Raw genomic sequence first — 15,466 nt, 5'->3', positions numbered from 1 at the left:
TTGAATTAAGGTTTAGGTTATAGGTAATAAGGCCCTTATAAGTCCTTATAAGTGTCGTATTAATATTAATATGACAATATACACATTATTATTAATAATAACAGTAATAATAATAATAATAATAATAATAATAATAATAATAATAGTATAGCATAATTAACACATTATTATTGTTATTGTGTATTTTATCGTGGGATTAGATGTTGCATTATGGCTAATGTAGGTGTCAGGTTTTGAAAATAAGTCCTCTGGTCTAGCATGACACTGTTGGACAGTATTGGATAGTTTAAAAAACAAATCATCAAAAACACCTTTTTTATTCCATGCATTCTTCTTTGTTTTCACAATGCAACTTAGCTACTGAGTGGCCATTTATCAGATTACATGCAACTTCAACTGAAGCCACGCAAGACTTTATGGCACTTTTTTATATATGCAGTAGTACTCCCCGAGACCTGTAAAAAGACTTTAATGTGTAAAATTTGTGGAGTTAGCCTTTAAGGCCAGCAATGGATCTCCTTATGCAAACAGGATGATTCACTGACTGACTGACTCAACAAATGAATGAAGAAAGAAATGAACGAGTGAGCAAATAAATTAATGAACTGACTGAGCTGTCTTACCAGTGTATGGACCCTCTTTGTCCTTGCGGCTCTTGGAGAGTGAGCAGTAGGGACGTCGTTCTTTCACTTCCATAATGCCTCTGCTGGTGGTAAACATACAGGCAGGCTGCTGTACAGCTGTATAGACAGAAAGACAGACAGGGTGAGATAGAAAGATAGATATAAGATGAAGATGGGGAGAGAGTCAGGCAGAGATAGTGACAGGTTATTAGACCTGGAAACACGCACAGAGAAAAAGCTGTTGTCAAAGTCAATGACCAGGCCTTATCCAACAGCAACTTCTTTTTTTAATTGAATGCTTTTCTGTCTTTTCTGTCTTTGCAACTCTGTCAGTCACACTTACCTTTTTTCAATTTAGTTGTTTCGGTTTTAAATATCTGGGTATTAATGTGACACATCATTATCTAATATTTCCCGGCTAATTTTACCCCCCTTATCTCGAAAATAAAATCTAATGTCCAATGTTGGACTAACCTTCCCCTCTCATTAATCGGTAAAACCAACAAGGTCAAAATGAACATTTTGCCTAAACTTTTTTTTTCTGTTTCAGTCTATTGCTTCAATCTATCCTTGCCAAAGTATCTGTTTATTTCCTTAGACAAGATAATTTGTTCCTTTATATGGGGCTGGAAGTCTCCAAGGGTCTGCAAAACATTGCTACAACAATGCAAACTTAGTGGTGGCCTTACTTTACCTATGTTACATTTTATTACTGGGCTAAACAGATGCAACAACTTTGTTACTGGGTTGGTTCCTCTGAAACTTCTTGGTGCAAATTGGAATTATCTTCTTGTAAGGCATCCTCTCTACCTGCTTTACTTTACTCGTCCTTGCCCAAAAAACTCTCAATACACTGATAATCCAGTGGTACTGAACAGACTTATTGTCAGTTTGGATTCTACCTTTTCCCTTTGGCATTATAAAGGTATTAAATAATTGAAAGACTTATTTGTAGATTGTGTTTTAGATAATCTGTCCAACTTGTCATCAACCTATGGTCTACCTGCAACACATTTGTTTTGTTATTTTCAAATTCGTAGCTTTGTTTCCAAGACATTCCCGAATTTCCCTTCTATACCCCCAAAACAGTCTTGGGAGGATTTGCTCTCTCTTAAGCAATACAAAAGAGGACTGATTTTATTTTATCATTTTCATCACTCACCAAAGTCAAGAATACATGGGAAAAGGAATTGGGTATGCAATTAGATAATGAGCTGTGGGACAAAGCTGTAGATAGCGTAAGGTCTGCCACTTCTTGTGCAAGTCCTTCACTCATCCAATTAAAGTTCTACATAGGGTTCATTTCTCTAAGTTAAGACTCTCTGAAATATATCCTGAAGTTGAAGACAAATGTGATAGATGTCATGGCTCTCCTTGCCATCTTAGTCATATGTTTTTTCTTTGTCCAAACCTACATGGTTTTTGGTTTAGTTTCTTTAACATTATGTCTAATGTTCTTGGAGTAGCTTTACATCCTTTCCCGTTGAATGCTATATTTGGGATCCCTGATAGTTCAGTTCCATTAAGCTCTGTACAAAAAGACATTATATTTTTCGCATCGTTACTAGCCAGACGTACCATTTTACTTCACTGGAAATCTGTTAGGTGTCCCTCTGTTTCTCAATGGCTTAAGGAAACCATGTTTTTTTTTATAAAACTGGAGAAAATCAATTACATTCTGAGAGGATCGACTGAGAAGTTCTTACACAAATGGCAACCTTCTGTCTCTTATTTTACAGAACTTCAGGTGTTGCCCGATTTAATATTTTTCTGCTATTATTCACCACAGTTTACATGTAACAATTTAGCTGTGCATTGGTTGCATTGAGCTGGGGTGGGGCAGGTGCAGGTGTGGGTGTGTGGCTGTGTGTGTGTGAGTATATGTATGTATGTGTATGTTCATTTTATGTATCTTACCGTGACTGAATTTGTACTTGCTTTTTATTATATTCTCAGGTTTTCCTTGATTACTCTTCCACAGTATTGTACTTGTTTTGTCTTGTTTTTCCTTGTGCATATGTTCCAAATGAGAATCTTATTATGTTTATGTTCAGTTGTTATTTTCTAAATGAAAATATTCATTAATTCCTCAGGCAATGAGACTCCTGAACTCATCCTCAATACTCCACCATAAAAAAGAAAAAAAAGAAAAATACATATCTAACTTATTCAAATGTTTGTTTAAGTAGTTTAACAAGCAAGACATGCTTAACATTGACTTACTGACTTTCTCTATTTTAAATCATAGCAAATTGAATACCTTTGGGTTGAGTCTGGAAGACAAAAAACAAGTCTGAAATTGAAAAAAACAATATATATTGCCCCAATTATGTCATGCCCAATTATGACATGTCCCATATGACTGTCTGCACGTAGATATGTATGCTGTAAACTGACATGCTTTACTTGGACTTCAAATTAGTTTTAGTTACTTGGATCAATGTCCACTGTGTGTGTGATCAACTGCATAAGTTGCACCAAAAGGTGCTCCTGTCAACAGTTCCACCAGGTTGTTTTTTGAAGTACCACTCCATTGTGTTTTGGTATACTTACGATTTTTCCTGACAATGTTTAATAATAATATCACTAATTACTTAATTTTGTGCTTGAACTTAAACAAATTAGGCTGTCTCTGTAGAATACTGTAGAACTACAGTAGAATCTTGTTATCAAACATTTGATAAAATATGTAATGGAAGCACCATATTTTACAATTTAAGAAAAAGCTATTCTGCCTAAAGTGACAGTGTAGTGTTGTAGTCAAGACCGCACCGACCGAGACCAGAGAGTACCGAGACCGAGACAAGGCCAAGACATTTGGAGGTCGAGGCCGAGACAAGACCAAGACTTTTAGAGGTCGAGACCGAGACAAGACCAAGACCATATATATCAAAGGAAAATCATAACAAAACATCAAAATGTGAGTTTTCTTTTTTTTTAGCTGGGGAAATCTTTACACTACCAATGACTTTAAGTTATTAGCTGTTTTTGAGAGGGTCCTTTTCACTCTTATCAGTAAGGCATGGACAAAAAGCCTATCAGCGGTGGTCTTGACCGGTCTCATTCAAAAAACCAGAGTCCGCCCAGTCCGAGACCAAGACACAACACTACATTACTGCACTGAAACAGGAAGCGTCACTGGGAATTAAATATTTATAATTTACCCCAAGTATCTTTTTTCCTCATTATAATCTCCTAATAAAACAAACAAACCAAAAAAAGGTTTTCACATAGGCACGTATCAGACAACATAATGTCATAGGCCGTATCGGCCTACTAATATATTGGTCAGGCTCTACTACAATGGGACAGTAAACTGATTGAACCAAAGGCCCTCAGCAGCTCCTTAAGTCATGTGTGCTTTTTTAGATACACATAGAGTCACCAGCTGCTGACAGTGGGGAGTATTTCAGACAGAGGGGTAAGAGAAAGTTAGAGCTAGATTTTGTGTGACCACAAAGAAATCCAAAGGTTTTCATAGCAAAAGAGCTTGGCACATAGGCAAGATGCCAGAGTGAAGGATGGCACATTGGAAACTGTGTACACTTTGTTCAAAATAGTTGGCCATATTTTTTTTGAGGTCGAGGTAAAAAATAAATATAAGGAAACCAAAAAAAAAAGTGAGGAGAGATATAGTTTGCAAGAGGAGACACAAAGAGAGGTTGAGCGAGGCTGAGAGAGAGAGGGAAGCAAAGACAGCCAGTAGTGGTCAGACAGCTTGATAAGCCATCAACTTAATCTTAGACACTGAGCCTTAAATCCCCTACCTTCTGGACCTCCATGCACGCATGTGTGTGTGTGTGTGTGTGTAATCAATGTGTATGTTTGTTTGTGTGGTTGTGGCCTAATGGACTTTGCTGTCTGGACTACTTGGTTTGTGCATACTCTTCTATTCTCTTCATCAGAATTAATCTCATTTTGTATAATCTATAATCTATTTTAGTGACGGAAGGACAAGAGGGACTAAAGCTGTTCTGAAGTATTCATTTACTATACCTGCTTATTTCTATTCAGAACAATATATCTGTGTTAGCATTCAATTCAATTCAATTCAATTCAATTCAAAAAACTTTATTTGTCCCCAGGGGGCAATTACAGGCACATGGAGTAGTTGTACACAGACACAAACAAGTCAGCACGTTAGTGACACAGACACAAACAAGTCAGCACGTTAGTGACACAGACACAAACAAGTCAGCATGTTAGTTACACAGACACAAAACAAATTAGATAGAATAAAATAGATACTAAATAAACTAAAAAGATATTTACAGTATCGACATGAGGTTCAAAGTAGCATTGAGGCATTGAGCATGCATGGACACTGGACATCAAGGTGTCCACCTAACTAGACCTGCCGAACCTTAGATTGAAGGACAATCACCAGGAGCACTAGGAGAAATCCCACACAAACAGAACAAGAAGATGCAAAGCATAAAGAAATGTTAACCATGGAGTCATGGTGTGCTAATAAGTGGTAATAAGATAAATGATATTCATATACTAACTGCTGATCTGCATTGAGCTTGATAATCATGGTGTGCTGTGCCGTGAGCAAGGGTTGCGTTGGTGTCGGGCCCCTGAACAATTTAAAGGAACAGAAGGTGCTGCAGATACTTCTCTCAAACCTAACTTTGACAGAAATATCCTTATTTTTTAGAGCTATAACATCCCATCCTTCTCAAAATGTGTTTAACTGATGTTCTGCCAAATTAAACTAGGCCAACCTTTTTTAAATCTAAATGGCCGCGAACTCATCACTTGCATCACAAGAATCTGCTTCACAGATTAGAGTGCATAATGACTTCTGTGATGTCAATTCCTTTACAAAATATTTACATATAAATAAAGCACATTATGTTGGTTCACATCTTTGATACCTAAATTAAATAAAAACATGCATTACCAGAAATCTAGTAAAATCTAACAAACAGTTGATGGCACTGTGCAAAGACTATCACTGTCAATCAGCTTCAATAAGTGCTGAATTTGCATTGGCATTCCGTTAAAAATTACTCTTTGAACTCTGAACTTCTATGATCTGTGTTCAGTCTTATTTTAAAAAGTGTAAACATTTTAATTACCAGTCTTAGTAAAGTTGAAACATATATTGACAACAAAACACAGCTAATTTCCATGAATTTCAGAAATATGTTTATGGCATTCAAATGTTCTGGACTGACCGAGGTGTGACTGAGAATTACATTAATTTGTTCAGTTTCAAATGGTTAAAGGGAGCTGTTCATGTTATCAAACAGAAAGTACTTTGCACATCTATTTTACAAGACAGGTACGTAGGAGAGGGATGAGTAGAAATCACTCTGGAATTAATTTATATGTTCAGTGACCTGCTGGCTTCAAGGGCTCCCTCAAATACATGCTCAGTGACATCCCTCCCTCTTTCTTTTTCCAGTCGCCTCTATCTCTCTCTATCTTTTATTCATATCTCATCTCTTATCTTTTCACACATCATGAATGACAATTAGAAAATTGTGAAGTTACAAACAAAGAGAAAAATGTGAAAATGAAAAAAACAGCAAAGCCATTTTTCTCCATAAATCACTTCTGTAATGAACGGACAGAAAATACACATAATATATATAATCCATTTGGGAATAAATTAATTAACCTTGCATTTATTTAAAACTGTGAAGATTTTTAATTTGCTGCTCACCTTGCTCTTGACCTTGAAAACAAGAGCTCAGCTTTGTATATTGGCCTCAGCTGAGATCTGGATGAATAAAACCTGAGCAAGACATTGAAAAACAGGTGCATAGCAACTTCCTATCCCCAAGGATGAGTTCAATCACTTCCAACAGGTGAAACAGTCTCTGTGTGCTTCTGACACTTGTTAGATTAAAAAGACTCAGACAAGTGCTGTCGATTATCTAATCAACTTGTGACTGTTGAGGAGGCTCTTGTGTAGTACTCAAATGGAGTTGCTCCTTGATGAAGAAGCTGTTGTTTTAGATAGCGTCTTAGTTTTTCTAGTGAATGAACATTGCAATCTGTGAACAATATGTAGATCCTCTTTTGCTACAGCCTGCGCACAACAGCTGTCTCAGCTATTACTAAAACCATAACTCCACCTGAAACAAACAAGACTCTTCCGCTTTATCTCACTCTTCATTGTTCTCTTTTTGCTTAGCACATAATGTTTGTAATGCTCTCTGCTGACAGTGTGTGACAAGGTTACAGTGTGTAAATCCTAAAGGGTTTCTGTCTACTGCTGTTGCTTTTGGGGATAGAATGGTAATTTCTTTTACCAACGCATGATCTCTTTGCCTTGACGTGAAGGCTGCAAAGACTTGTTAATCTCAGTTAAGTTAAGATTTAAAATCTACACATTTACAAAGAATAAACAATTAATTTTCTGAACTTAACAGACTGGTCTGTTGGTTGTTGTTCTGCTCTTTGTTAAAGGATAACTACCGTTTTTTACAACCTGGACCTTATCTCTAGCAAAATATATGATCATTTACTCACCCAGATAACTTTGGTGTCATTCGGCGTCGTTCGGACGAAATTAGATCCAGTGTAGCGCCGATATATCCATATAATGCGAGTAACGGGGCAGCGACACACAGCCTCTATATAACGCATTATCTACCACGAAACTAGTTCATTTCACCGATATTTTGTTACGATATGCTAGTGCTATTCCCCTCTGAGTCCGGGCTCGTCTGTTGTCAACATCCGGGGTCTGTAGGTTGACCTACTACCTCTGACCTGGAAGATGTCGTCTCTGAGCTGCGCGCGCACCCGCGACAGCCCGGCTTGTTTACCTGTAGCTGCTACTGCTAGTTTGACCCCGGATGTTGATAACAGACAAGCCCGGACTCAGAGGGGAATAGCACTAGCGTATCGTAACAAAATATTGGTGAAATGAACTAGTTTCGTGGCAGATAATGCGTTATAGAGGCTGTGTGTCGATGCCCCGTCACTGGCATTATATGGATATATCGGCGCTACACTGGACCTAATTTCGTCCGAATGACTTCAAATGAGACCAAAGTTATCTGGGTGAGTAAATGAATATTTTGCTAGAAATAAGGTCCAGGTTGTAAAAAACGGTAGTTATCCTTTAAAGTACCAATAGTCATCCCTACAATATTGTCACAATATCAATATCAAAGTAGGGCCTATTTGGTCAAAAATAAGATGTTTGATTTTGTCACCCTGCCCTAGCATTAATGAAGTGCTTTTGAGGAGATTTCGAAATATTGAGGTATATATTGTGTATCGCGATATGGCCAAAATATATTGTGATATTATTTTCAGGCCATATTGCTCAGCTCTAGGTGTGGCACACCATTTTTTTTATAAACTACTGTATACAACTACTACAAGTGAAACTTGAGTCAAACTATGTTGACAAGCTTAAACAAGAGACCTTGCAACAAGATCAAAACAGCCGTAAAGCCTTTCAACATTAACAATGTGTGCACACAAATAGAGATGCAAATCACCTCACATTATGGCTTAAGGTTGATCACAGGATCATTTGTGTTTATTTGAGCTACTCGCACAAGTTTAACCGCAGGTTTTTTCACACCAAACAGCTAGAACACCTTACAATACATTAGCTGTAAGCTAGTAAGCAATGACAGGCACCAAGGATGTGTGTGTGTGTTCAGTTTAAGGTTAGCTTTTGACCAATTACAGTACATTACAGAGGATTTCCACACCTCCACAGCTTGTTATACAGTGCCTATAAAAAGTATTCACCCACTTGGATCTTTTCCACTTTTATTGCTTTTATTAATAGAATCATGGTCAATATAATTTGGCTTTTTTGACAAACGATTTACAAAAAAACCCTCACTTTTAAGTGAAAACATTTTTCTACAAAGTAATGCCAAATAATTAAAAATATAGAATTTAAAATAAGTGACTGCATAAATATGCACCCCCTTTAAAATGACTGACCTAATTCAACAGGGGTCCAGCCAATTGGTGCTAGTAATCTCACAATTAGCAAAGATGGAGATCACTGGTTAATCAGTATTCCTGGCAACAATTACACCATAAAGACAAAGGAACATTGCAAGCAACTCCTTGAAAAGTTTATTGGAAAGTATATGTCAGGGTATGGATAGAAAAACACTTCCAAGTCTCCGAACAGCCCCCAGAGTTCAGTTAAATCCATCATTAAGAAATGGAAGGGATATGGCACATGTGTAAATCTGCCTAGAGCAGGCCATCCTCACAAACTGAGTGACAAGACGGAGACTAGTGAGGGAGGCCACCAAGACACCTATGACTGCTCTGAAGGAGTTAAAAGCTTCAGCAGCTGAGATGGGAGAGACTCTGCATACAACAACTGTTGCCCGGGTTCTTCACCAGTCAAAGCTTTATGGGTGAGTGGCAAAGAGAAAGTCACTGTTGAAAAAAAGCTCATTAAATCTCAACTAGAGTTCACCCAGAGGCATGTGGGCGACTCCAAGGTCAACTGGAAGAAGGTTCTTTGGTCTGATGAGACCAAAATGGAGCTTTTTGGCCATCAGACTAGACGCTATGTTTGGCGGACACCAAAACACATCACCACAAACACACCATCCCCACCATGAAGCATGGTGGTGGCTGCATCATGCCGTGGGGATGCTTCTCAGCAGCAGGCCCTGGAAGGCTTGTAAAGGTAGAGGGTAAAATGAATGCAGCAAAATATGGGAAAATTCAGTCTGCAGGAGAACTACGACTTAGGAGAATATTTATTTTCCAGCAAAACAATGACCCAAAGCATTCAGCAAAAGCTAAACAGAAATGGTTTAAAGACAACAAGGTGAATGTTCTGGAGAGACCTCAATCCAATAGAGAATGATCTGGACTTGAGGTTGAGACTTGGGCTGTTCATGCCTGATCCCTGTACAACCAGACAGAGCTTGAGCAGTTTTGCAAAGAATGGAGTAAAATTGCAGCGTCCAGATGTGCAAGCCTGATTGAGACCTATCCACACAGACTCAGTGCTGTGATTGAGGCCAAAGGTGCATCTACTAAATACTGACTTGAAGGGGGTCAATGCTTATGTAATCTTATATTATATATTATATATTTTAAATTAATTGAGATTACTTTGTAGAAATCTGTTTTCACCTTTACATTGAGTTTTATTTTTGTAAATTCTTGTCAAAAAGCCAAATTATATTGACCATGATTCCATTTATAAAAGCAATAAAATGGGAAAACATCCAAGGGGGTGAATACTTTTTATAGGCACTGTAGCAGACAGGTTGAGAAGCGAAAGTGGAGATGAATCCACTTTTTCTGTATCTTGTGGTTTTGATGCTACTGAGCAGACAAAAATCTGTACTCAAAACTGCTTCTGTGGTAGTTCCTGCTACTAAAGGTGTTGCCAAGACCACATTTTGCCATAATGACCCGCACACACACACACACACACACACACACACACACACACACACACACACACACACACACACACACAAAGTAAAAAAAGTAAAAACATTACCAGCCGACACTGCCCCGTCTGATAATAAGGATATGATATAAATAAAATGTGACAGGAACATGATGCAATCACCCTGATGTGGTATTTCAACTTCAAGTCTCAAAGGCTTTATGTTTGTGTTTTTGTTCTTGTTTATGTTTTGTTTTTGTTGGCGATATGTGCAAAGAGAGATTGCTGAGCAGCAAAGTTTGCTGACAGTGCTTGGATGCAGAAATGTGATTGACAGTGAATGTGGGATACTTGACAGCCACAACTTAGCTGTCAGTCGACTTACACATTTGCATATTTGTTGTCAGTTGTCTATTGATACAATCACAAAATCAAACACAACAGTAAAGCACAGTGGCACTGCAGCTTTAGGCTGCATGAAAAAAGGCTGAGGGGGGATGTTTGAGAACAGTGGAAATACATATACATATACGTACATATAGGCAAATGGGAAAGAAAGATGCGAAGATTAAGGGTTCAAAAGAGAGGGGATGGAGGGGGATGGGAGACAAAGGAAATTAGAATGATGAGGGGCTACAGTAAAGGAAATATAGGACAGAGAGAAACCAATAAAGAGTGATGAAGAGCAAGAATATCACATCAAACCATGGACCAGAGCAGCAGTGAGGAGATGGTTTCCTTTCCAATTGATGAAATGTACGTTAATTTCAAATGTAATGCGAGCCAGACAAATGCATGTCTTTTTTAATAAAAATCAAAGAAACAAACATTTGACACATAAAACTTAGGGAAACAAGTTAGTGATATTTTCAGTCTGCGGAGATGAGGGTGGAGGTGAAAAAGAGAACAGAATAAGAGGGAAAACAAATACAGAAAAGGGGCAAATGGATCAGGGGCGGAAAGGAAAGAAAGACGAGTCAAAGCCACCATCAGTTTACTGTTGTTTTTTTTAATAAATGAATTAGCAGAGCTTGATCAGGTGCTTCATCAATAATGACATTGTTAATTAAAAACACTGTGCTTCAATGAACAATGAAGGAAAGCTAATAGGGATTAAAGAGCCAGTTCAGGATTCCTCTTTATTCAAGTACATCAATTAACATTTAACTGCCTGTCAGTTGAAAACTTCACTGCTTTTGATTATTTACTTATAATTTTTTTATCTGAATATTTTAATATGTTTTTCAAGTAATCAAACATAGTCTGAAAACCATAGAACAGTCATACGATCCTGCAAAATTATGTCAAAGACACAAAACAGTTCATAATGTTTTTTTCTTTTTTGTTCCATCCCTTTAACTGTGAATAAAATGTCTATACTAGAGAATGTCTATATAGTAGTTTTAAGCTAAACTCCCTGAAACTTAACTGAAACACGTCCAGTTGTCTACGTTACAGCACTTAGCTTTACTCCCTGCTTAACTGCCTGATTGAGCTCTCTAGAGAATTATTGTAAAATGAACATAGAGTGATCTGTGGGGTAGGGAGATTTTTTGTGTGTTTGTTTTTGTGTGTGTGTTATGTTTTACACTGTATGAATTAGGATAATATGGTGTTGCAGTTATTTTGACAGATATTCTGATTGCAATTTGATTCCTGATTAGTGAGGTTTTTGAAAAACTTCACAAGAAAACCCAAAGTATAAAATTCTTATTTTGTGACATTTGTTGGGGTCTGTACCAAAATAAAGATATATTCTTACATCTGGACAACAGGATTTGTAGGCCAGGGAATCTCTACAGTGCTACAGTAATTTGTTATAATGCTATTTTGTTACAAATTTACAAGCACAAGACTTTAATTCAGAGACCGATGTTCATGTCCAGTGTGAACACCGAGTTCTTTTAACTTACTAACATAGTGAAGTAACATCATGCATATAAGGTAACAGAAGTTACTTATGTAACGTGGGTACATTTGTAATGAGAGTAACAGAAGCAGCGTGATTTTGAGGGATTTTGAGCCAAACAAACTGCAAACAGCATTCAACTGATTAAAACACTATGAGGTTGAGGATGTATTGTGCACTTTACCAATATTTATAATATTTCAATTAACTGTGTAGCCCTAGTATGAATATACAATACTCCTGGGCATTACGTCTCCATTACGTCATTTTTAGAATTAAGACTTTCATTTTACTGAGGCTACTACTAAATTTAAGAAGTACATTGTCTCACAGACATTATCACCCCTGTATAAATTGACATCAATTGACAGTAAAACCAAAAAAAAACTTTCTTACAACTTTTGTTTGTAAGAAAGTAATTTAAATAGCACTTGGAAAAAATGTATATTAATGGAAGCAAAATAATACTTTAGCCATAGAAAGAACAATGTTTAAAGACAAAATAAAGCAATGCAATGGTTTGTGGAAGAAAATAGATGGAGCCCTATTAAGAAGGGATACGTTGGATAATACAGGACAGAGATAAAGGAATGTGAGCCAGTATGTCTTCATGATTTTATATTGTATTTTACCATTACAATACCATTATTTGTGTGTGTATGGTTTCATGTTTTATGCTAGCCTGACACAAACCTATGTTACTATGCAAAAGTAGTATTAAATTCACTTCCAAATTCAATAAGAAAATTGACTCAAAGGCTCCAAAGGAAAGATGTGGAATACCAATAAAAATCTTTATACAAAAAAAAGCATGGAGCATTAAAGGATAACTACCGTATTTTACAACCTGGACCTTATTTCTAGCAAAATATATGGTCATTTACTCACCCAGATAACTTTGGTGTCATTTGAAGTCGTTCACCAATATTTTGTTACGATATGCTAGTGCTATTCCCCTCTGAGTCCGGGCTCGTCCGTTATCAACATCCGGGGTCAAACTAGCAGTAACAGCTACAGGTAAACAAGCTGGGCTGTCGCGCAGCTCAGAGACGACATCTTCCAGGTCAGAGGTAGTAGGGCAACCTACAGACCCCGGATGTTGACAACAGACGAGCCAGGACTCAGAGGGGAATAGCACTAGCATATCGTAACAAAATATTGGAGAAATGAACTAGTTTCGTGGTAGATAATGCGTTATATAGAGGCTGTGTGTCGATGCCCCGTTACTCGCATTATATGGATATATCGGAGCTACACAGGATCTAATTTCGTCCGAACGACGCCAAATGACACCAAAGTTATCTGGGTGAGTAAATGACCATATATTTTGCTGGAAATAAGGTCCAGGTTGTAAAAAACGGTAGTTATCCTTTAACTGAATAGAATATAAAAGGGTAATTGTGGGCAGGATAGAGTCCAGGTACAATATTTCAGGCGACTTATTCACTCTTGAAAGACTGCTGGAGAGTAGACACACATGCTTGATAGTAACTCCTAAATAAAGTCTTGATGCTCTGCCTTCAATTCATTATGTGCCTGATTGAAGTGAAATCCAAGTATAGAACCAATCACAATGTTTGTTTCCAATAGCTTCTGTGTAGAAAACCCCCATGTCATATAGCTTGCATACAATCACTGTGTGTGCTTCAGAAGGCATATCTGATGAGGGTCAATATTGACCAACAATTTTACTGTGTTGACTTTGATACCAGGGTTGTGCGATATGACCAAACACTTTTTTTTTTTTTTTTTTTACAAACAATTTTATATACAAATAACAATACATATCACAATGTAGCACATTTTCTTTAGATTCAATCAATAAATTGTTTATATAAAATAACCACATGGAAAGGCCCATCTCTTTAAGAACCTAACTCAGAACCTTCAGAATCAGAATCAGAATCATCTTTATTGGCCAAGTATATGAAATACAGGGAATTCACTTTGGGTTTTTTCGCACAGAGTACATAGACGTAAACATGAACATAAACATGAACATAACATAACAAACATTCAACTAGAAAGAACAAGAACAACAAACAACAGTAAGTTAAAAAAGCGCTCAGAGGTCCGGTCTATTTTAAATATATATTTAAGTATATATATTATACTATTTACAGTGAGGATTTATGTTGTTCAATTATGTACAGGTAGTACATATACACATATATATATATATATACACACATATAAAGTGCAAAGTGGATGATTTTGGAGTCAGGGGGTTACTGACACTGGGTGACTGATCAAGTGTTCATCAGTGTGACGGCCTCGGGGAAGAAACTGTTCTTGTGTCTGGTTGTTTTGGCGTACAGTGTTCTGTAGCGCCTGCCGGAGGGGAGGAGTTCAAACAGATTGTGTCCACGGTGTGATGGGTCTGCAGAGATGTTTCCTGCCCGTTTCCTGACTCTGGATGAGTATAGGTCCTGGATGGTGGGCAGTTTAGCACCAATGATTGTTTCTGCAGTCCTGATTGTCCGTTTCAGTCTGTTCCTGTCCTGTTTGGTGGCTGATCCAAACCAGACAATGATGGAGGTGCAGAGAACAGACTGGACTATTGCCGTGTAGAACTGGATCAGCAGCTCCCGGGGCAGGTTGAACTTCCTGAGCTGACGCAGAAAGTACATCCTCTGCTGGGCCTTTTTGATTATGGAGTCTACATCGGGTGTCCACTTTAAGTCCTGGGAGATGGAAGATCCCAGAAACCTGAAGGTTTCCACAGAGGACACAGAGTTATTGAGGATGGTGATAGGGGGCAGTGTAGGGGGGCTACTCCTGAAGTCCACTGTCATCTCCACAGTTTTGAGCGTGTTCAGCTCCAAATTGTTCTGACCACACCAGAGGGCCGATGATGACCGTTGTATCGTCTACAAACTTCAGGAGTTTGACAGATGGGTCTCTCGATGTGCAGTCGTTGGTGTATAGGGAGCAGAGCAGTGGGGAGAGCACACAACCCTGGGGGGCGCCGGTGCTGATTGACCGGGTGCTGGATGTGATTTTCCCCAGCCTCACCTGCTGCCCATGTCTGTCAGGAAGTTTGTGATCCACTGACAGGTGGAAGCTGGGACGGTGAGCTGGGTGAGTTTGGAGTGGAGGATGTCTGGGATGATGGTGTTGAATGCCGAGCTGAAGTCCACAAACAGGATCCTAGCATATGTCCCTGGGGAGTCGAGGTGTTGCAGGATGTAGTGCAGTCCCATGTTGATTGCATCATCCACTGACCTGTTTGCCCGATATGCAAACTGCAGGGGGTCCAGCAGGGGGCCTGTGATGTCCTTCAGGTGGCTCAACACCAGCCTCTCAAAGGACTTCATGACCACAGACGTCAGGGCCACGGCCTGTAGTCATTTAGTCCTGAGATTGCTGGTTTCTTGGGGACCGGGATTATTGTGGAGCTTTTGAAGCAGAAGGGGACTTCACACAGCTCCAGTGATCTGTTGAAGATCTGGGTGAAGATGGGGGCCAGCTGGTCAGCACAGACCTTCAGACAGGAGGGTGACACGCCGTCTGGGCCTGGAGCTTTCCTGGTCTTCTGTTGCCTGAAGAGTTGACACACATCCTCTTCACAGATCC

General features: G+C 38.5%; 1 protein-coding gene across 5 annotated transcripts in view; it reads right to left on the bottom strand.

Annotated features, from left to right (window-relative positions):
- tenm3 (teneurin transmembrane protein 3) overlaps positions 1 to 15,466 on the bottom strand; it is a 454,093-nt gene that overhangs the window by 356,853 nt on the left and 81,774 nt on the right. For all 5 annotated transcript variants that reach the window (XM_084378327.1, XM_084378328.1, XM_084378329.1 and 2 more), the window contains exon 3: positions 624 to 740. In XM_084378327.1, coding sequence (XP_084234453.1) covers positions 624 to 720 — 97 coding nt within the window. In that variant the 5' untranslated portion in view covers positions 721 to 740. The remainder of the gene's footprint in view (positions 1 to 623; positions 741 to 15,466) is intronic.

This window comes from Pagrus pagrus (genome assembly GCF_965226575.1).
Source record: "Pagrus pagrus genome assembly, chromosome: 2".
In the NCBI taxonomy this organism is placed as follows: Eukaryota; Metazoa; Chordata; class Actinopteri; order Spariformes; family Sparidae; genus Pagrus; species Pagrus pagrus.
The sequence above is the reverse complement of the archived record's forward strand: the minus strand, read 5'-3'. Positions and strand labels throughout refer to the sequence as shown.